The 22530-nt window shown below is 43.6% G+C and overlaps 1 protein-coding gene across 2 annotated transcripts in view; it reads left to right on the top strand.

Moving 5' to 3' along the window:
- LOC311227769 (uncharacterized protein) overlaps window positions 1-9760 on the top strand; it is a 77228-nt gene extending 67468 nt beyond the window's left edge. The window contains exons 15-16 of one of the 2 annotated variants that reach the window (XR_014619623.1): window positions 4254-6862; window positions 7099-9760. Coding sequence is in view for 1 of the 2 variants with exons in the window: in XM_084313556.1 (XP_084169682.1) it covers window positions 4254-4405 (152 nt within the window). In the remaining variant the exon portion in view is untranslated. Of the gene's footprint in view, window positions 1-4253 lie in introns of both variants that reach the window. The other variant, XM_084313556.1, reaches the window with a different exon arrangement.
- The last annotated feature ends 12770 nt before the right edge of the window (window positions 9761-22530 follow it).

Below are 22530 nucleotides of genomic sequence, written 5' to 3'. Positions count from 1 at the left end.
AGCACTGCCCCCTCAGCCCGACCATTAACTCATTCAACGCCATACCCAGCACCCATCTCTGCTCTCTAGCGCCAGCTTTCCATTGCCTATTTTCACGACATTTCACAATCTTTGCGGATCTATTGTATATTCTATATTATAGCTATGGAGAAAATAGTCCGGCTCATTTGACAGACACTGTTTGTAGTCCAATATGTAAAAAATTGTTAATTATTTCTAGGGGTGGGAATCACCAGTTTCATCACGATACGATACGATATCGATTCTTTGGACAACGATACGATATTTGCCGATATCACAAAGTCTGCCACGATACGATACGATTCAATTCAGGTCCCTGCGATCGATATGAGGCGATATTATGTGCCCATTTAACACAATCAGTCACATTTAGATCAACTAAAAAAAGGCTACGGAAATATCAATTGATGTATTTATTTTTGAGCTCTTCCAGACATTTAAATGAAAAACAATCTATTGTTTTTAATACAAATAGACCTCCTGTTCACTTTTGTTTTTATATATTGAGCTTTAACACACACACAGACACACACACACACACACACACACACACACACACACACACACACACACAGTCCCCCACAGCCCCCACCCCTCCTCCTTCCAAGTCCCCTCTCTCCTCTCCTGTTCTCTCTCACGGTTAGCTGCTTAGCTTTTAAGCAGCCAACGCGACGTTCATTTAGATATTTAACGCGACGTTGGCATAAAGGAATGGCGACGATGCAACGCCTGTTATATGCATTTGACCCATTGCGGGGAAAAAACTGCACAGACTTATATCGGCTCGCAAAATAGACGCTCTGAGTGCTTTACAGCAGACGCAAACACTGCTGTAATGTCTACACGGAGTTTCACAATACTGGGCGCCGGCGGATATGACTCGCGGGGATTTTCAAAATAAGAGTATCGCAATATGAATCGATCTTTTTACGTTGCGTCGATCCTATTTGATTATTGATAATAGATCGATATATCGATCTGGATCGATGTATTGTCCCACCCCTAATTATTTCATTATACGTTCGCGTGTTATCCTGTGGGGAATATTGTATAGTTTCAGAATGATCCGGGCTAATTCCTGGAAGCTGAGTTATGGAGCGCTATGTGCATTTTGCGAAAGTCGTAAGTAAGGTATAGGTATATAGGTATTATGTTTCATCATGAAGGCATCAGAGGGGGGGGTCGTTTTGTGATGCTCTGATCGTCAGCAACGGCATACGTTTTGAATACTACATACGTTGATCATTGCGATCGATGTGAAATCATCGTAGGATCAAAGTAGGATTGACGTCATATAGTCCTTACCTTTGCTAGGAGTTATTCCAAAATGAATATTCCAATTGTCTGATCGCGATTTCCAGTATTGATGTCCATCGGGTCCCCAAAGTGTGCTGGACGCGTTCCAAGTTGCTCGAATGAAGCGTTTCACTTGCCCGGGTCCAAATTCTCCACCCGGACCATATAAAACGTAACACACAGTGTGTAATATGGTTTCAAAGGGTAGGCGATACTGCCACCTAGCAGGATTTGGCCGGCATTGCACTCTCGAGGTCTCAGAATGAGTTTCAATGATAACACAGAGGTCCGTGAAAGTGTATAGAATATTAAAATCGAAAAAACGATTTAAAAACATAATATACGTACGTGATTGGCGCTCAACCGCTGGCGAGCAAACACGTATTATTACGTGGTTGGCGGCGCTGAATGAGTTAAAGGCTTTATTCATCCTACATCCATGCAATTAATCGCTGTTGGACTGTCTGTTGTCCGGGCAAGATGAGCAGTGGAATATTTCTTCAGTGGCTCTTAACACTTTCACTGCCACTCACGAGTATTCTCGGAATTATTAATATCTCGTTGAAAGCCACTCACGAGATTTCTCTGATTTTTTTTTCCTTTTTTTGCGATCGGAAATATTATTGCATCACGCGAGCCTACCCTAGTATACCCGAGTGCCGCCAGCGATCAGATGTGGAAAAAAGCGCCCCCTATCGTCTCCCAGATGACATAAGGGATTTTGGAATGGACTCAATGAAAATGGATGGGGGAAAAAATCCTGTACTCCACATTTTCCAGTCCACCCATGCAGCCGGAGTACCAGGGTTCATTCAGGGGGCTCTCAGCCCCGCGGAATCATGTGTTACACTGTACACACATTGGATCTATACACTTATCGATTTTTTCAAATGGTGATCAGGAATTGGAATATACCAGTTGGATACCATCTGATGTCAGGTAAGGAATCTATGTTATCAGTGTTAGGATAATCAGACTCATTTTGATGAAGATATAGGCTGTTTTGTGAAATGGGCTCTATCGGTTTTACTGAAAAAATCCATGAGGAAATGAACACGGCTATTATCAGCGCGTGCCTCGAATGGGCGTGCGTGTATGTATAATATTGATCATCTAGCGTTTATTTGAAAACGCTTCATAAATAGGCCGACAAATATCAACGTTCTGGAATATTCCAGTAAAAGACGATTATCATAGAATGCCCCAGAATGGACTGTTTTTTACCTCAAAACGGGTGCTTTTCAAAATGCTCTCAAACGGAAATGAAGCGATAAAAAACCAATCTGCCTTGACAGCACTGACTGGAAAAGGATTCTTTGATAAGCGACGGGCAGATAGCCATAATTTAAAACATAGATTAGGCGATATTAACGATAACATTAAAGTGGATGGTGGCATTGAAGCGCTAACTCTGGCGCCACCTCGTGGCATAGAAAGTGTTCAAATGTATACAATAAGCAATGTCAATACAAATAAAACCAACAATAAATAATAACATAGAACATGTAGCAAATATATAGCCTATGAAAGGAATGGGTGTGCTGAGAGCAGAATGTAGATGGGTCCATTCTATTCCACTATAGCTATATCTGCGCGATTGGGTTTAGTTCATATTTATTTATTTATTCATTCACTGTCATTTGCAGTGTTGGTGTAGTGATTTTATTTATTTTCGGATCAGATGCCTTGTTGAGGCATGACTGTAAATAAAAAAAAGTTAATAAACATAATTTTTTATGAGAGATAAGACAAGGTATTGCTATTTTTTTCAATCTACAATGATTTCATGGTGCTGTAACACAAGGATTCAACATCCCTGATTACATCACTGGTGGCCATATTCAAACTCATTTACTCTCAATAACTGTCAAACTAAATGAATGTGTGCAAAACTGTTTTAGAGTTTTTAGATGTGTGTGAGATTATTATGACTGAATTCGGTCATCAAAGAACCCAGGGTGCCCATCGCAAAGAGTAGGCAAGGGGGTTCCCCAATGTTCCTGGTCAAATTCCCAATCAGGTCTCTGACATCAAGGCCACCTAATCACCCCCTCCCCCTTAATTGGCTGATATCAATCCCTTTCTCCTGAGCTTTTCAGCCATTGTGTAGTGTGATGTGTGCCTGGTGCCAGTGTATGGCAGCCATTGAGCCTGCATAGCCCAAGGTTGGATGCTACATAGTGGTGGTGAAGGAAGTCATGTCCACCCTGGCCTACATTGTAAAAAGCGTTTTTTTAGTGTGTCTAGAAAAGCGCTATATAAATGCAATTCATTCATTCATTATGTGCAAAATAAATCTGCATTGTTGTGACCCTTTTTTTTTTTTTTTTTTGGTCTTTTTCCCCCTCCATTTTCTTCCGATTTTCTCCCATCCCAATGTTAGTCGTATGCCAATTCCCAGTCCCTTCCTGGTCGCTGCGCTTTACCCCCCACAGTCAAATCATTTGGGAGAGTGGAGGCTACCACGTGCTTCCTCCGACACACGTCCAGCCAATCACCGCTTCTTTTCACCTGGCAGCGCGGATTCTCATTGAGAGGGCGTAGCGTGTGGGAGGACCACACTATCCCCCTCACGTCCAATCCGCGCTTAGCAGGCGCCCCGACCGAACTGTAGGAGTCGCTGTTTACAACGACCCGGACCCACCCCGCCAGCTTCTCCCACCCTCTGATACAGCCAATTGTATCAGTGCAGACGGCCAGCCAAGCTGGTGACAACCCCGGAGCTGTGAGCTGGATTCGAACAGGCGAACCAAGCTCACAGCTCCGGGGCTGGTGACGAACGCAATCTCCGCTCGACCACCTAACCGCCTGTTGTGACCCTTTTAACCTTCTGCAGTGTGGTAGTGAAAGGGTTAAGACGGCTGGGGCCATCAAGGGGTTGACTCTTGGCAGTACCACTCCCTCACTTTCTCTCCTGTCGTTTATACATTTGACAGGTTACGAGGACATGTCCAGCTGTCTGTCCCTATATGGGTTCCAGTCCCAGTCGGATCCGTTCTCCCTGGACGACGTGACGCTCAACATCGACCCCCTGGGGCTGGAAGAGCTCAGCATGCTCGCTGACGGACACGTGGTCGAGGACACTTAAAGGAATACTTCACGTGTTGGACACGTGGGTTGAGGACACTTAAAGGAATACTTCACGTGTTGGACACGTGGGTCGAGGAGACTTAAAGGAATACTTCACATGTTGGACACATGGTTGAGGACACTTAAAGGAATATTTAACGTGTTGGACACGTGGCCAAGGACACTTAAAGGAATACTTCACGTGTTGGACACGTGGTCGAGGACACTTAAAGGAATACTTCACATGTTGGACACGTGGTCGAGGAATACTTTAGACAGATAAAGAGTTAACAACCTAATATGTGATCAAGGACACTTAAAGGAATAGTTCATGCAAAGAAATAACTATTGGATAACTATGTGGTCAAAGACACTTAATGGAATAGTTCACACAAAGAAGTTACTATTGGACATGTGGTCGAGGACTCAAACCCATAATTAACTACTGCTTATGTGATTAAGAAACATCTAAGCATCAAAGTGTTTCCCTTTTCCCACACAACATTTTGAAATGTATTTATTTTGTGACGCACACCTTCCGTTCATTTCTAACGAAGGACCCCCGTCCCCTGGGATCGCTGTGTCGACCAAGAGCTAAAACAAAGAGATGGTTTGCGACTGCAGTTTCAATGATTTATTTAACTTTAAAAGGCCAAAGCCCAGCGGTTCTGCTACAAAGCTCAGATGTAATCACTGTTTTGCTCCTTCAGGATGTACTGTAGGTCCATCCTGGGGTTCAAACCCCAATATGACCCCCTCTCCTAAAAGTACTCTTCGTATTCTTAAAGGCACTTAATTCGTTTGTTTAATGAGGATTTAATCTTCTCACATGTCCATATATACATTTGACCAAAGGGCAGGTTCACAGTCCATTAAACACTACTACTGTTGTCGTATGAGGACCCACCAGAAACAAACCTACAGTCCATTAAACACTATAGTATAGTAGCCTACTGCTGTCATATGAGGACCCACCAGAAACAAACCTACAGGCCATTTTTTGTGCCCATGAAGTGAAAAACGTCTTCCATCTTGTCACTTCACGTGCCTGAATGTAATGTACAGCTATGTAGGGAGGAATGCCTACTAAATATCAACTTTTACCGTCACGGATCCATGCAAAGGTATGTTTTTTTTTTTTACAGTACAGTCCTCGATGATATATAGAAATCGTTAAATTATGCAAAATGTAAAAGATCTATTTTATTATTAAGTTATTCTAAAAAAATAATTCCGTGCAGCAGTATTGTAAAAGATTTTAAGACAGAAATGTGATTAAAATATCACATTTTGAAATGTAAAAAGAGAAAAAAAAGAATAACGCCAAATATCGGCAAAGACTTAAAAAAAGAATTTGATTCACTGATATGGTCATATTTTGCCCATATCACCCAGCCCTACAGCTACAGTATGAATATCAGCAAGCCCGTCTCATAGTTCTGTCAGGAATCAGTCACATTATTAGTTTACCCATTTGTTATAATACAGAATAAATGGCAATGGAAATATGAATAGTCTTGATGGTTTGGTTCTACTCTAGCATAACAAGCTTTCATAACAGCACACTAAACTGTTAGCAATAGCATACTAACTGGGAGCAATGTGAACGAAATCCCTCATAGGGAACGCAGTGTCCAGATGTGAACGATGCCCTCAGGGTAGATGCATACGATACACAGTAAAACCACAGCGGTGGAGGCTGGAGTGGCTGGTACCTTAACTTGAAGGTAGCGGCAGCCCAAACAATGGCCCAGCATCAGAGTCTCGTGACGGGGGAGGTGTATCAGAGTCGGGCTTAATAAAGGAACGCACGCCAACATTTTGGGAAATTAGCTTACCGTCTTCTCCAGAGAGAGACAAGAAGATAGATGCTAGTTTCCTCTCTGTGCGTTCAGTAGAAAGCTACCTGGCTGCATGTTAGCCTAGCTTAGCACAATGAATGGAAGCGGCACTGTCCGCTAAGCTAGGCTAATGTGCAGCGTGTTCCTTTAAAGGCGCCACAGTTCCATGCGTGACTTATAGCGTGTCCTGCCAGAACCATTCATTCACGTGAACACAAATTCCATTCATGTCTCTTCCTGGAAAGTGTCTAAACGTTGTCGCCGATCCATCACTGCTCTGAGGACTGTAAATAAAATAAATTCAAAACAATTCAATTAAATTAAAATGTCCTCGTTAGTTTTAGAATAATCCAAAGCTCCTGCCTCTGAGCAAATACATCTTTCTTCCTCTTGGTCCTGAAGGCTAACGTCTTTGGTCAGTGTTCAGATTGTATCCTGTCGAGTCCTGCCAGCCCTTTCATCTTTAAACACTTCAAATCACATCACGGGAAAGCAAAACATATTCTGAACGCCATTTCGCGGGCACTTTAAAAAATTGTATTGGAATGCTTTTTTTTTTTTTTTTATATAATATGTAGAATCTATGAATGCCTGTTGATGATGTTTGCACCTAGTAGATAGATGATTGCTTAAAGGTATAATCTGTAATGCTGTCAAACAGCGACCTCTAGGCCAAAGAGCCCCGCTTGGTAGTGCGCTTTGTTTAAATTTTTTTTTTTGTGTGATATTTGGGTTGGATTTCAGTGGGGATGGGGAGGGGTTGCTACTGCTGGCCACACCTCAGGCTCTACCAAGAGAGGTCTGGAGAAATGCACAGTAGCACATCCATACGTCAGACCAAAACAAGAAAGTGGGGCTCTTTTGCCTAGAGGTCGCTGTTTGATGACATTACAGATTCTACCTTTAAAGAAAAGCCTGTTACACGAGTTTCCTTTTAGAACAAGACAACCTTTTTACTGGACGTCCAGGTGGTGTTTAATACAATACACAGGTGTTGTTTTACATTTTCACTGGTTTGACAATTTTTAAGCTGCGTCTTAATTCAGGGGCCATATCTGGCGGATAGCATCATCTGAATCAGACGGATAAAGCAATGATTTTATCCAGATTAGTTGATTATTGCCACTTACACTACGTTTATTAATTTAGCTACTAACTGGGGAGACTGATAAATGACAGATAAAGGCATATAGCAGGATGACGATAGTTAAACCTCACATTGAACGGGGATTCCCAGTTAAACTGGGTGTCAACCCCAGTCCTGTCGCAGTCCTCTGAAAATGTTGGAGCTAATTTCCAAACTGGCATTATTTGGACGAACTGACCTCTCCTTAAAAATTAAAACTGTATAGTAACGGTCCTAGGTCGTGACGTTAAAACTGCGTCGGTCTGCCCGTTGGTGTGAAATGCATTCTGGGTTACTTGGCTGTCCCGGAGGATCCCTCCGAGAAGAAGGCTGCATTTGAAGGAGCCTTGGCATTGGGACAGCCTTGGTTGCATCGCATACAGTCTTCAAATGCAGCCTTCGAAGGCTACAACCCCTGAATTGAGACATGGTTATAGTATGAGTGTGTGTTTTGGTTCACATAGTAGCCTAGTGTAGTGGAGCATCTTCCCTTCTCCCATTGAGCTAAAGGCTATAAATGGCTTCAAAACTTCAACACGTAATCTTTTTATGCTATTGCAAAAAATATATATAGAATGGACTTAAGTGCCATATCAGTTCACAATGAGCCTTGGTTCTCTTAATGTAAGAGCTTGATACTCTGAATGTTTTTGTTGTTTGTTTGTTTTTTTGCTTTGTTTTGGTTTATTTTCACCATACACTGATCATGTGTGATCACTGGTCACATTATGGGGGAAATAAATGTATCACATGGCCTTCAGCTACACTAGAAACAGCTTGTTACATTGTTGTGTGGAAGCTAATAAGCTTGTGTGTGGCTAGCAGTAGCCATTGGTTTCAGTGAGGAATGTTCGCTATGCTAACTAATTGTATTTCCATCAACTTGGGTACCAAGAGAGTTCTGCAGTGCCGGTCCTCTCAGGTTCTGGAAGAGTCTTCTCTACGGCCATAGCCTCTGGTGAAAATGAACATTAGCCGCAATCATTTTACTACTCTACATAGAAGCCCACAGCTCTCCAAGATTGTAAAACATCAACCTAATTTCATATCCCATATTTTTTCTCTCTTTCCTGGTATCTCTTTCCTGGGTTTCTATGGATGTGGTGACACATGAGTTTCTATGGATGTGGTGACACATGAGTTTCTATGGATGTGGTGACACATGGGTTGCTATGGATGTGGTGACACATGGGTTTCTATGGATGTGGTCACACATGGGTTTCTATGGATGTGGTGACCCATGAGTTTCTATGGATGTGGTGACACATGAGTTTCTATGGATGTGGTGACACATGAGTTTCTATGTATGTGGTGACACATGAGTTTCTATGGATGTGGTGACACATAATAATAATAATAATAATAATGACTTGGATTCATGGGTTTCTATGGATTTAGTGACAGACGTGTTTCTATGCATGTGGTGACACATGGGTTTCTATGCATGCAGTGATCCATGGGTTTCTATGAATTTAGTGACGGACGTGTTTCTATGCATGTGGTGACCCATGATTTTCTATGGATGTGGTCTGGTTCATAGGATCACAGTTGTGAGCTAAATCTGATCTTGGACTTTCCAGACCTGACAGTCAACGCATATCCTGATGATTCTTATTGAAATAACAAGTGATAATTCTTATACAATTCTCACCAGAGGGTCACAGAGAACATTCTTCCAGAACTCCTTCCCCATATTGTGACAAGTACAGTACCTGGTGAGGAAAAACAATACTATGATCCCTAAGATTCGAGTGCCAGTTAAAGGCTTAAACCGCTTGCATGTGTACAGTATATGAATCGTTTTCATTGTAAGAAAAAACAAACATAGCCAAACCATGGATTCACGCTTGAAACGATGACTGGAAACACATTTAACTGTTAAGAGTGGAAACGGGCTCGAATAATTAGGTTACAGTAATTGTTTTAACAAGGCGTGCATCCCCGTCATTTTGAGCGTGAACCTACGGTTGTGCCATATGGTCATATTTATGGTGAAGAGCAATGTTTTGTCTTTAGTGAGTTTTCTCCTGTTGAAAACACACCTCCAGGAAAGAATGATGGTAAAAACAAAAACACTTGTTTCTTCTGCTAAGCTACATTAGAACAGAACAGGCTATGGAAGTACTCGTAAATATATGTGATATTATATTTTGAAATTATCTTAATATTTTGTATTTATTTTCAACAGACGTATACAATGATGTACATTGTAAAAGATTAGAGTATTTTTTTCACTCTCTGGAAGAGATAGAACATTAAATATTTGTGTTTCTTTTGGGGGGGGGGGGTTCTCTTTAACATCTCATGTTTTTATATTGGCATTGCTGCATTTAAAGGCACAATACGTAACATTTTCCCAAAAAAAAAGAAAAAACAATGTATAGACTCATGCATAAATAATCCCTCTCAATCATCACTTATGACCCACTAGAAGTGTGTGGCGGTGTCTTCGTCTGCAGAGTCCCCTCCCTCTGCCTGTAGTTTCTTGTTTTGCTGTGTTTGTTTGGGACATTTCTGGGCGTCACCCTTTGGGCCGTGGGTGTGTAGTTAACCCTTTCACTACCACACTACAGAAGGTTAACCCTTTCACTACCACACTACAGACGGTTAACCGTCTAGTGTTGTAGTGAAAGGTTAACCTTCTGTAGTGTGGTAGTGAAAGGGTTAATGCGTTTGGACTTCTGCACATACTCCACACCGGCTTTACTTTGGCTTTTTATATATATATATATTTCTTTTGCAGACGCAACTACTTTTGGGGTAAACGCAGACACTGTTCCTATTGACCGCCATTGTATTTGGCCTGTATAAGAACTGTCTGCAGAACACTTACATTGTTTGAAACGTTTGTTTTGTTAGTGCATCATGTTAAGTCAAGCAATTACTTTGCATCACTGGCCAGTGGCCACCATTGAGCGTTCACACCATTGTGAAAAGTTAAGTTTGATCCGTTTTCAGGTCTATTTCCCCAGTCAGCTGTAGGATATTTCCTGATTTCCCTACCTGGACATTAAATATTACACTTATGAAGTGACCTAAAACTAAGAGGTAATGACAAATTTCTGGCCATGAACAAACACCATCTAATCCCTGTTTATTCCCCGAGTTGCCAAAGGGGGCGTGGCAATCAAACCATGTATTGCTGGTCTTTTTTCAAGATGGCAGGCTGTAGTGTAGCTGAATACCCCTTTAAGATAGATGACGTGACGTTACAGGAAGAACAGCTGTAGTGTAGCTGAATACCCCTTTAAAATGGATGACGTTACAGGAAGAACAGCTGCAGTGTAGCTGAATACCCCTTTAAGATGGATGACGTTACAGGAAGAACAGCTGCAGTGTAGCTGAATACCCCTTTAAAATGGATGACGTTACAGGAAGAACAGCTGCAGTGTAGCTGAATACCCCTTTAAGATGGATGACGTTACAGGAAGAACAGCTGCAGTGTAGCTGAATACCCCTTTAAGATGGATGACGTTACAGGAAGAACAGCTGCAGTGTAGCTGAATACCCCTTTAAAATGGATGACGTTACAGGAAGAACAGCTGCAGTGTAGCTGAATACCCCTTTAAGATGGATGACGTTACAGGAAGAACAGCTGCAGTGTAGCTGAATACCCCTTTAAAATGGATGACGTTACAGGAAGAACAGCTGCAGTGTAGCTGAATACCCCTTTAAGATGGATGACGTTACAGGAAGAACAGCTGCAGTGTAGCTGAATACCCCTTTAAGATGGATGACGTTACAGGAAGAACAGCTGCAGTGTAGCTGAATACCCCTTTAAGATGGATGACGGTACAGGAAGAACAGCTGCAGTGTAGCTGAATACCCCTTTAAGATGGATGACGTTACAGGAAGAACAGCTGCAGTGTAGCTGAATACCCCTTTAAGATGGATGACGTTACAGGAAGAACAGCTGCAGTGTAGCTGAATACCCCTTTAAGATGGATGACGTTACAGGAAGAACAGCTGCAGTGTAGCTGAATACCCCTTTAAGATGGATGACGTTACAGGAAGAACAGCTGCAGTGTAGCTGAATACCCCTTTAAGATGGATGACGTTACAGGAAGAACAGCTGCAGTGTAGCTGAATACCCCTTTAAGATGGATGACGGTACAGGAAGAACAGCTGCAGTGTAGCTGAATACCCCTTTAAGATGGATGACGTTACAGGAAGAACAGCTGCAGTGTAGCTGAATACCCCTTTAAGATGGATGACGTGACGTTACAGGAAGAACAGCCCAAGCTGTGCCTCTGTCTGCCACAATATCCTCCAGTAAACGTTAACTTCATACTATATAGACCTGTTCGCTGTACACGTCAGATTCAATGTGCGCACGCGTAATCCTGGTCAGAACAGAACAACGGGGCAAACTACAATATATTTGCATTTGTTCAATCAATCAATCCATGCCAAAGCTAGATTATGTAAGAGGTGAAAGACTCGCACTCACAGCCATGCTGATTTGGCAAAATGACATCCAGACGTTTCCGTTTGAAACTACTTTTAGTCAGGGTAGTGTCATGGTTTCTCCATAGAGCCCCGTTGTATTCTTTTAGCGCAGGTAGGGGGCAACTTAGTCACGTGACTCAGTTGGTATTTCTGATTGGCTCGAACACGGTGAGTTTGTAAGCAGTGATGAATCGAATGAGACTTGGAGTGAACATTTTTAAATAAAAAGAAAGAAATGTACGTTCTAATCAAGATGTCAGCCCCCATTAACCGATTCTCCATTGAAATTGGATCATTTCAACAACTTCCGAGTTAAGTGTTTGACAAATAAGTGGCCTGGATTTTATGTTTAGGTAATATAAAATGCTTCTGAGTAGGTAAAATAAAATCACCTAGAAGTCACCCGCGTCGAGCGTAGCGGAACATATACAGCTGGGAACCAACTGTCCACCATACCTTATCCTTGTTTTCCTGTCACCCAGGGGTTCAAAGGTTAATCAGAATCAGAAAGGTCTTTATTGCCAAGTAGTTTACACATACAAGGAATTTTATTTGGTCGCTTGGTGCAACATTAACGGACAGACAATTACGGTAGAATAAAATAGAAGGTAGAATAAGATGGACACTATAAACAAAATTTTAATAGAAGCACAATAGAATATAATTATAACACATAGGCCGGGGCTGTACAGTTATGTACAATTCACTCACATTCACTCACAGACGGCAGAGGTGACCATGCAAGGTGCCGACCCACTCAGCGACAGCAGCTCAAGGACACTTCGACATGCTGCCGGAATCGAACCAGGAACCTTCCAATTACCAGACGACCACTCTACCTCCTGAGCCACTGTCACCCCTGATCTGCCTACCCTCCTGTAGCCTGATTGGTCCACCTACCCTCCTGTAGCCTGATTGGTCCACCTACCCTGATTGATCTATTTGCCAGTGATTTACACACTTTGGGAAGACATACTAATCACAGTGGGTCGTTTACTCCTGCACCACTTTGTATCCATCCATTAAACAATGAAACTCTTCAAATCACACGCATTTGTTTCCAGTGGTCCACTTGTTTACATTTGAATCACAGACTGCATCTTTAATCATCATCTCTAGAGCAGTGGTTCTCAAAACTTCTTTTGGTGGCGAGGACCTCGGATCGATAGGTCGTGCCGTGGACACTGGACATGCCCCGTTTTGAGACTCGTCTTGGGGACCCCCATCTGAGAAGATTGTGGATAATATTAAGTCCAGAATCCCATAGCAGTCTATACTGTAGGTGAGATGAGAACGGTGAAATTAAAACTATGATCAGAATAGTCACATTCTCTCATTGGAGAACACGCCAACATTTGGGAAAATTAGCTTACCGTCTTCTCCAGAGAGACAGGAAGATAGATTTGCTGGTCTTTTTTCAAGATGGCAGGCTGTAGTGTAGCTGAATACCCCTTTAAGATAGATGACGTGACGTTACAGGAAGAACAGCTGTAGTGTAGCTGAATACCCCTTTAAAATGGATGACGTTACAGGAAGAACAGCTGCAGTGTAGCTGAATACCCCTTTAAGATGGATGACGTTACAGGAAGAACAGCTGCAGTGTAGCTGAATACCCCTTTAAAATGGATGACGTTACAGGAAGAACAGCTGCAGTGTAGCTGAATACCCCTTTAAGATGGATGACGTTACAGGAAGAACAGCTGCAGTGTAGCTGAATACCCCTTTAAGATGGATGACGTTACAGGAAGAACAGCTGCAGTGTAGCTGAATACCCCTTTAAAATGGATGACGTTACAGGAAGAACAGCTGCAGTGTAGCTGAATACCCCTTTAAGATGGATGACGTTACAGGAAGAACAGCTGCAGTGTAGCTGAATACCCCTTTAAAATGGATGACGTTACAGGAAGAACAGCTGCAGTGTAGCTGAATACCCCTTTAAGATGGATGACGTTACAGGAAGAACAGCTGCAGTGTAGCTGAATACCCCTTTAAGATGGATGACGTTACAGGAAGAACAGCTGCAGTGTAGCTGAATACCCCTTTAAGATGGATGACGGTACAGGAAGAACAGCTGCAGTGTAGCTGAATACCCCTTTAAAATGGATGACGTTACAGGAAGAACAGCTGCAGTGTAGCTGAATACCCCTTTAAGATGGATGACGTTACAGGAAGAACAGCTGCAGTGTAGCTGAATACCCCTTTAAAATGGATGACGTTACAGGAAGAACAGCTGCAGTGTAGCTGAATACCCCTTTAAGATGGATGACGTTACAGGAAGAACAGCTGCAGTGTAGCTGAATACCCCTTTAAGATGGATGACGTTACAGGAAGAACAGCTGCAGTGTAGCTGAATACCCCTTTAAGATGGATGACGTTACAGGAAGAACAGCTGCAGTGTAGCTGAATACCCCTTTAAGATGGATGACGTTACAGGAAGAACAGCTGCAGTGTAGCTGAATACCCCTTTAAGATGGATGACGTTACAGGAAGAACAGCTGCAGTGTAGCTGAATACCCCTTTAAGATGGATGACGTTACAGGAAGAACAGCTGCAGTGTAGCTGAATACCCCTTTAAGATGGATGACGTTACAGGAAGAACAGCTGCAGTGTAGCTGAATACCCCTTTAAGATGGATGACGGTACAGGAAGAACAGCTGCAGTGTAGCTGAATACCCCTTTAAGATGGATGACGTTACAGGAAGAACAGCTGCAGTGTAGCTGAATACCCCTTTAAGATGGATGACGTGACGTTACAGGAAGAACAGCCCAAGCTGTGCCTCTGTCTGCCACAATATCCTCCAGTAAACGTTAACTTCATACTATATAGACCTGTTCGCTGTACACGTCAGATTCAATGTGCGCACGCGTAATCCTGGTCAGAACAGAACAACGGGGCAAACTACAATATATTTGCATTTGTTCAATCAATCAATCCATGCCAAAGCTAGATTATGTAAGAGGTGAAAGACTCGCACTCACAGCCATGCTGATTTGGCAAAATGACATCCAGACGTTTCCGTTTGAAACTACTTTTAGTCAGGGTAGTGTCATGGTTTCTCCATAGAGCCCCGTTGTATTCTTTTAGCGCAGGTAGGGGGCAACTTAGTCACGTGACTCAGTTGGTATTTCTGATTGGCTCGAACACGGTGAGTTTGTAAGCAGTGATGAATCGAATGAGACTTGGAGTGAACATTTTTAAATAAAAAGAAAGACATGTACGTTCTAATCAAGATGTCAGCCCCCATTAACCGATTCTCCATTGAAATTGGATCATTTCAACAACTTCCGAGTTAAGTGTTTGACAAATAAGTGGCCTGGATTTTATGTTTAGGTAATATAAAATGCTTCTGAGTAGGTAAAATAAAATCACCTAGAAGTCACCCGCGTCGAGCGTAGCGGAACATATACAGCTGGGAACCAACTGTCCACCATACCTTATCCTTGTTTTCCTGTCACCCAGGGGTTCAAAGGTTAATCAGAATCAGAAAGGTCTTTATTGCCAAGTAGTTTACACATACAAGGAATTTTATTTGGTCGCTTGGTGCAACATTAACGGACAGACAATTACGGTAGAATAAAATAGAAGGTAGAATAAGATGGACACTATAAACAAAATTTTAATAGAAGCACAATAGAATATAATTATAACACATAGGCCGGGGCTGTACAGTTATGTACAATTCACTCACATTCACTCACAGACGGCAGAGGTGACCATGCAAGGTGCCGACCCACTCAGCGACAGCAGCTCAAGGACACTTCGACATGCTGCCGGAATCGAACCAGGAACCTTCCAATTACCAGACGACCACTCTACCTCCTGAGCCACTGTCACCCCTGATCTGCCTACCCTCCTGTAGCCTGATTGGTCCACCTACCCTCCTGTAGCCTGATTGGTCCACCTACCCTGATTGATCTATTTGCCAGTGATTTACACACTTTGGGAAGACATACTAATCACAGTGGGTCGTTTACTCCTGCACCACTTTGTATCCATCCATTAAACAATGAAACTCTTCAAATCACACGCATTTGTTTCCAGTGGTCCACTTGTTTACATTTGAATCACAGACTGCATCTTTAATCATCATCTCTAGAGCAGTGGTTCTCAAAACTTCTTTTGGTGGCGAGGACCTCGGATCGATAGGTCGTGCCGTGGACACTGGACATGCCCCGTTTTGAGACTCGTCTTGGGGACCCCCATCTGAGAAGATTGTGGATAATATTAAGTCCAGAATCCCATAGCAGTCTATACTGTAGGTGAGATGAGAACGGTGAAATTAAAACTATGATCAGAATAGTCACATTCTCTCATTGGAGAACACGCCAACATTTGGGAAAATTAGCTTACCGTCTTCTCCAGAGAGACAGGAAGATAGATACCGGTTTCCTCTCTGTGTGTTCAGTAGAAAGCTACAGTATCTGGCTGCGCGTTAGCCAAGCTGAGCAAGATTCAAGAGGTTTATTCGTCACATACATACATGGTGGCCATGCCCACCTTGATTGTCCAAAAATACAAATAATAATAGAATAGAATAGATAATAAAATAGACATGATAAAAAGTACTAAGATACAATACAATGCTAAGCTTACGAATTAAAAGGTAATGAGTCCTATATACACTACTATACAATATACACTATATATGACTAAACTATACTATACAAAAACATAGTTATGTTTTTTTCTTTTCTTTAAAGTGACCTGTAATGTGTTTGTGTGAATGGAAGCGGACAGTGCCAGTTAGCCTAGGCATTGTCTAACTAACACCTCTCCCGAAGGCTAACCGGCACTGTCCGCTTCCATTCATTGTGCTAAGCTAGGCTAACGTGCAGCCAAATAGCTTTGTAATGAACGCACAGAGAGGAAACTCGCATCTATCTTCTTGTCTCTCTCTGGAGAAGACGGTAAGCTAATTTCCCAAAATGTTGGCATGTTCCTTTACACTTTGATTACCACTGGTGAACATGGTAAAACGTGGTTAAATGCCAGCACCCACTTCAATGATAGCGTTGTGAACGCATAATCTCTGTCTTAAATTATGGCTATGTGTCTAATCTGCCCGTCGCTTATCAATGACTTGTTTGCAGGCAACATTGTCGAAAAGGATTGTTTTTTAATCGGTTCATTTCCGTTTTATAGCATTTTGAAAAGCCCTAGTTTTTCAGGAAAATATAAAGATTCCGTGATAAACTGCATTTACTGGAATATTCTGGCATACACAAAAACGTTGTCATTTTTCGGCCTATTTATGAATCGTTTTCAAATAAACGCTAGATTATCGATAGTATATGTGTACTTATGCACGCTATAGAAGCGGGCTGAAATATCTATTCTCTCATTTCCTGATCAGCGGCACACACAGACACACACACACACATATGGGACACGTTGATATATCTGTGAAAAAAGCTCTGATTATCCCAAGACTGGTAAAATAGATTCCTTACCTCAGATCAGATGTTATCCAAAAAGATTATTCCAATTCCTGATCGCCATTCAAAATATCGATCTTGTTTATTGATTCAGCGTTGGGTGCTGGAAATACATAATCCACACTTTTCTGGGGTCGGCGATCAACTTGGGTCTCTTCAGTTAGCTTGATGGAAAAGTTAAATGAGGAAACTACAGTGTAGACTAGTAATGCCATCAAACAGACCCCAAAGAGCTCTTTCCGTTTGACGATTAGATTCAAGCATTTTACCATATAGCTTTGAAAATCTTGAGAAAGTGAAGAGATTGTTTTCATAAGTGAACAATTGTGCTTGAGAAAAACTATACCCATCTCCCTGGAACTGTTTAAAACTTGACAACCTGAACATTTACACTTCCATTTTGTTTACGTATTTACTATACATAGTATCTTATAGACTTAGGTTTGGTTCACATTGCCTCAAAATTATTGTTTGGATTCATGACGATGACGTACAGTTCTAATGACATGATGTAAGAGCTTGGTAAGTTGCAGGCTCTGCACTAAAACACTGCATGTAAGAGTTTCACAACATCGAGAGAAGGCTCGTCTTAACCCTTTCACTGCCACACGACAGCCGGTTAACCCTTTCACTGTGGCAATACAGAAGGTTAGCCCTTTACTATCACACAACCGACGGCGATGCTCCATCATTAGCTCCGCGGATGCATTGCCGTCGGTTGTGTGATAGTAAAGGGTTAACCTTCTGTCGTGTGGCAGTGAAAGGATTAAGCATCCATGTTTGCAGTACCAGATATCTCCTTAAACACAAACATTATGGGAAATACTCCAGAGTCCGATAGTAGAAAGCCATCTGGCTGCAAGCTAGTCTAGTACAAATGAACCGATACGGACCAGCTAGTCCCGTTAGTGGTCTGTTTCCATTCATTTGTGCCAAGCTAGCTTCTACAGAACACTCATCTTGTCTGACAATGGAGAAATCTGCATTTCCCATAATGGAGTGTTCCTCCTTTATATATTTTTTTTATCTCAACTGGCAAGGGGTTTGATTAAAATGTTTAAAACCAGTTTCACAATAGCCAAACATGGCATCTTTTAATGTACATCTTCAGAGTACTCTTGTAGTCCTCTGGATCTTAAATTTCTCACTTCTCTAACCCACTTATATTTTGCATTCAAAGGTAAACACTCCATCACCAACATGCAGTACACAAATTCAAATGTACACATGTAATTTCAGTCAGTTAGGTAACCATAAACAACTTCAGAAGTTATTTTCCATAAAAGCTAGCGACAAGATACCTAGAGTCCCAAGTGATCTACTGTATACATTAATTTAGTTGCAATAAACTGCACTAAACTCAAGCCATGTTACAAAATTAAAGCTAGAATGCGCAACTTCCCCTCTACACAATAGCGCCAAAGTGTTCCCATCTACCACACCATTAGACCCAAATGACATTTTCTAGAAAACACCGCTACCTCATGAGATTGTCATTACCGTCATTACCGCCACCAAATGGTCCTTTGAGATTCTTATTTTTTGATAACTTGCAGTGGTTATGTTTGTAGCCAATATATGTGGCAAAGATGTATTTTAGTTACTTACCATTAGGGGACTAAATAGTCCTCTTCAAAAACTTAATAAATCCGTTATAAAAATGCGGCCCCGACCACACTAAAAAAAAAGATCCATACAAATATGTGTTATTGAAAAAAAAAATCTGTAAATGTTTGAGCACATTTACATAATGGGTCCCGTTGTTCAGCCTCACAATGCTATTGGAAAGTAAATGTGTTTATAGGTCCCACATTCTGGCCTCTGAAGTTGATGTAAATTTAATTTGGGCCTTACAAATGAATATTGGTAGTATATGATCAGGGCTGAAGTTAAAAAAAAAAAAAAAAAAAAAAAAGTGGGAAATTATTTCAACCTAATATTTTTATGGCATTTTTTAAGAGGACCATTTAGTCCCCTAATGGTAAGAGTATAACTAGACAAGGTGAAGGAAGAGTGATTCCGCAGTAAAATCAGAGCCAGGTGGCAGTACACAGAAATTGGTACATTTCCCCTACAAGTTGAGTCTGAAATGTTGGAGAAGACATTTGGCTACAAAATCCTGTGGTCAAATCATTAAGTCAAAACCAAGAAGTTGGGTAAAAGTTCCATTTTATTTTTGTTGACGCCACACAAGATTGAAATTCACCAAGGCTCATCATCTAGTTATAGCATCTGAAATGAGAAATACAATGTTTCAGTCAAAACCGCTCAATGGAATCTGCATGCAGAACATTTGAAGCAGTTAGTCTGCTGGCAATTCTGAGTAAAACACACCTTCTACCCTTAGTCCCTGCTGGTGGAGTCATATCCATGCCCTGGCTGGTGAGAATCATTGCCAACTCCTTTAGGCCTTCCATAGCTGTGGAGTCAAAGAGGGAATGAGACATAACTCTAGCAACTAAGGCAGTCATTGTACCATTAATCTTAGCAGTGACCCTAGACATTCCAGAGTGAAGGCCAAGATAAACTCACCCATCTGCATCCTTGTTACTAGCTGCATCTCCAGTCTTGGTAGATACGGGATAAGAACCATAGAAGCTGGAGGAACCTGGATGCTGGTAGCTAGACTGCGTCTGCTCCTTAGCCTGAGAGCCTTGTTGCTGTGTGCCCAGGTAGCTTGGGTGTTGCTTGGCCTGGGAGCTGGGCTGGTAGCTTGCCTGCTGCTCGGCCTGGGAGCCATGTTGCTGCGTGACCTGGTAGCTTGGCTGCTGCTTGGCCTGGGAGCTGGGCTGGTAGCTTGGGTGTTGCTTGGCCTGGGAGCTGAGCTGGTAGCTCTCCTGCTGCTCGGCATGGGAGCCATGTTGCTGCGTGCCCTTGTAGCTTGGCTGCTGCTGCTCGGCCTGGTAGCTTGGGTGCTGCTCGGTCTGGGAGCTGGGCTGGTAGCTGGGCTGATGCTCGGCCTGGGAGCCATGTTGCTGCATGCCCTGGTAGCTTGGCTGCTGCTCGGCCTGGGAGCTGGGCTGGTAGCTTGGCTGCTGCGTCTGGGAGCTTGGCTGCTCCTCGGTCTGGGAACTGGGCTGGTAGCTTGGCTGCTGCTTGGCCTGGGAGCTGGGCTGGTAGCTTGGCTGCTGCGCCTGGGAGCTGGGATGGTAGCTTGGCTGCTGCGCCTGGGAGCTGGGATGGTAGCTTGGCTGCTGCTTGGCCTGGGAGCCATGTTGCTACGTGCCCTGGTAGCTTGGCTGCTGCTCGGCCTGGGAGCCAGATTGAAAGCTTGGCTGGTTGACCTGTTGCTGCGTGCCCTGGTAGCTTGGCTGCTGCTTGGCTTGGGAGCTGGGCTGGTAGCTTAGCTGCTGCGTGCCCTGGTAGCTTGGCTGCTGCTTGGTCTGGGAGCTGGGCTGCTGCTTGGGTGTTGCTTGGCCTGGGAGCTGGGCTGGTAGCTTGGCTGCTGCTCTGTCTGGGAGCTGGGCTGGTAGCTTGGCTGCTGCGCCTGGGAGCTGGGATGGTAGCTTGGCTGCTGCTTGGCCTGGGAGCCATGTTGCTACGTGCCCTGGTAGCTTGGCTGCTGCTCGGCCTGGGAGCCAGATTGAAAGCTTGGCTGGTTGCCCTGTTGCTGCGTGCCCTGGTAGCTTGGCTGCCGATTGGCCTGGGAGCTGGGCTGGTAGCTTGGCTGCTGCTTGGCCAGGGAGCTGGGCTGGTAGCTTGGCTGCTGCTCGGCCTGGGAGCTGGGCTGGTAGCTTGGCTGCTGCTCGGCCTGGGAGCTGGGCTGGTAGCTTGGTTGCCGCTTGGCCTGGTAGCCGGGCTGGTAGCTTGGCTGCTGCACCTCGGAGCTGGGATGGTAGCTGGGCTGCTGCTTGGCCTGGGAGCTGGGATGGTAGCTTGGCTGCTGCTTGGCCTGGGAGCTGGGATGGTAGCTGGGCTGCTGCTTGGCCTGGGAGCCGGGCTGGTAGCTTAGCTGCTGCTTTGGCCAGGGAGCTGGGCTGGTAGCTTGGTTGTTGCTTGGCCTGGGAGTCATGTTGCTCCGTGCCCTGGTAGCTTGGTTGCTGCTCGGCCTGGGAGCCAGATTGAAAGCTTGGCTGGTTGCCCTGTTGCTGCGTGCCCTGGTAGCTTGGCTGCTGCTTGGCCTGGGAGCTGGGCTGGTAGCTTGGCTGCTCCTCGGTCTGGGAGCTGGGATGGTAGCTTGGCTGCTGCTTGGCCTGGGAGCTGGGCTGGTAGCTTGGATGTTGCTTGGCCTGGGGGCTGGGCTGGTAGCTTGGATGTTGCTTGGCCTGGGGGCTGGGCTGGTAGCTTAGCTGCTGCGTCTGGGAGCTGGGCTGGTATCCCTCTTGCTGCTCGGCCTGGGAGTTGGGCTGGTATCCCTGTTGCTGCTCGGCCTGGGAGCTGAGCTGGTAGCCTGGGTGCTGCTCGGCCTGGGAGCTGAGCTGGTAGCTCGGCTGCTTCTTGGCCTGGGGGCTGGCCTGGTAGCTTGGCTGCTGCTCTGTCTGGGAGCTGGGCTGGTAGCTTGGCTGCTGCGCCTGGGAGCTGGGATGGTAGCTTGGCTGCTGCTTGGCCTGGGAGCCATGTTGCTACGTGCCCTGGTAGCTTGGCTGCTGCTCGGCCTGGGAGCCAGATTGAAAGCAATGAACAGTGAAATTAGCTATAGACAGTGTTGGTTGCTGTAATTGAACTAATTACAATTTAACTTTTTTCTTATTTCTGCGCATTGAATAGTAAATTCCAGATGTTTGTTTTTTTTTGTTCAGAGTTTTAAAAGAGAGTAAAGGATTTGCCCATCACCTTTCCACAGAGTTCACACACTAATATGAAGCTGATTTGAAGCTTTTCTACAGTTGCATGTTTTGTTTTTGTTTTTACTTTTAACCTGTTATACTTGCAGTTATGTAGGCAATGTTGAATTCTATTATAGTGAACAAATAGGTAACATGTAACGTAATCATATTAGCATTCCTACCCAAGAATAAATAAAGTTATCCAAAAACAAATTAATTTAATTCATTCATTCGTTTATTTCAATTGAGACACAAATAAAAAGATAAACATTTAAAATAAAACAGCAACATGTAAGAAACATTGTAAACATTGTAAAGTCACTACGTCAGGTACTAGGAACTAATCACCTGTATCTGTTGGTTTAACGTGTTCTTAGTTGTCGTAACACACGGCGGCTCTGTAGGCCACATTTGGAGTTGGAGATGTGGGATCGGATGCATGCAGCGAGGCGCATCTAAGGTAGTCGTTTAAGCCTTAAGGTCCCCCTATAGGACCCCCTGCTTTTCTTTATCATAAATCGATCAA

Source organism: Notolepis coatsorum (assembly GCF_963971535.1).
Source record: "Notolepis coatsorum genome assembly, chromosome: 4".
Taxonomy (NCBI): Eukaryota; Metazoa; Chordata; class Actinopteri; order Aulopiformes; family Paralepididae; genus Notolepis; species Notolepis coatsorum.
Note: the sequence above shows the minus strand (reverse complement) of the source record. Positions and strands in the feature narration are given on the sequence as shown.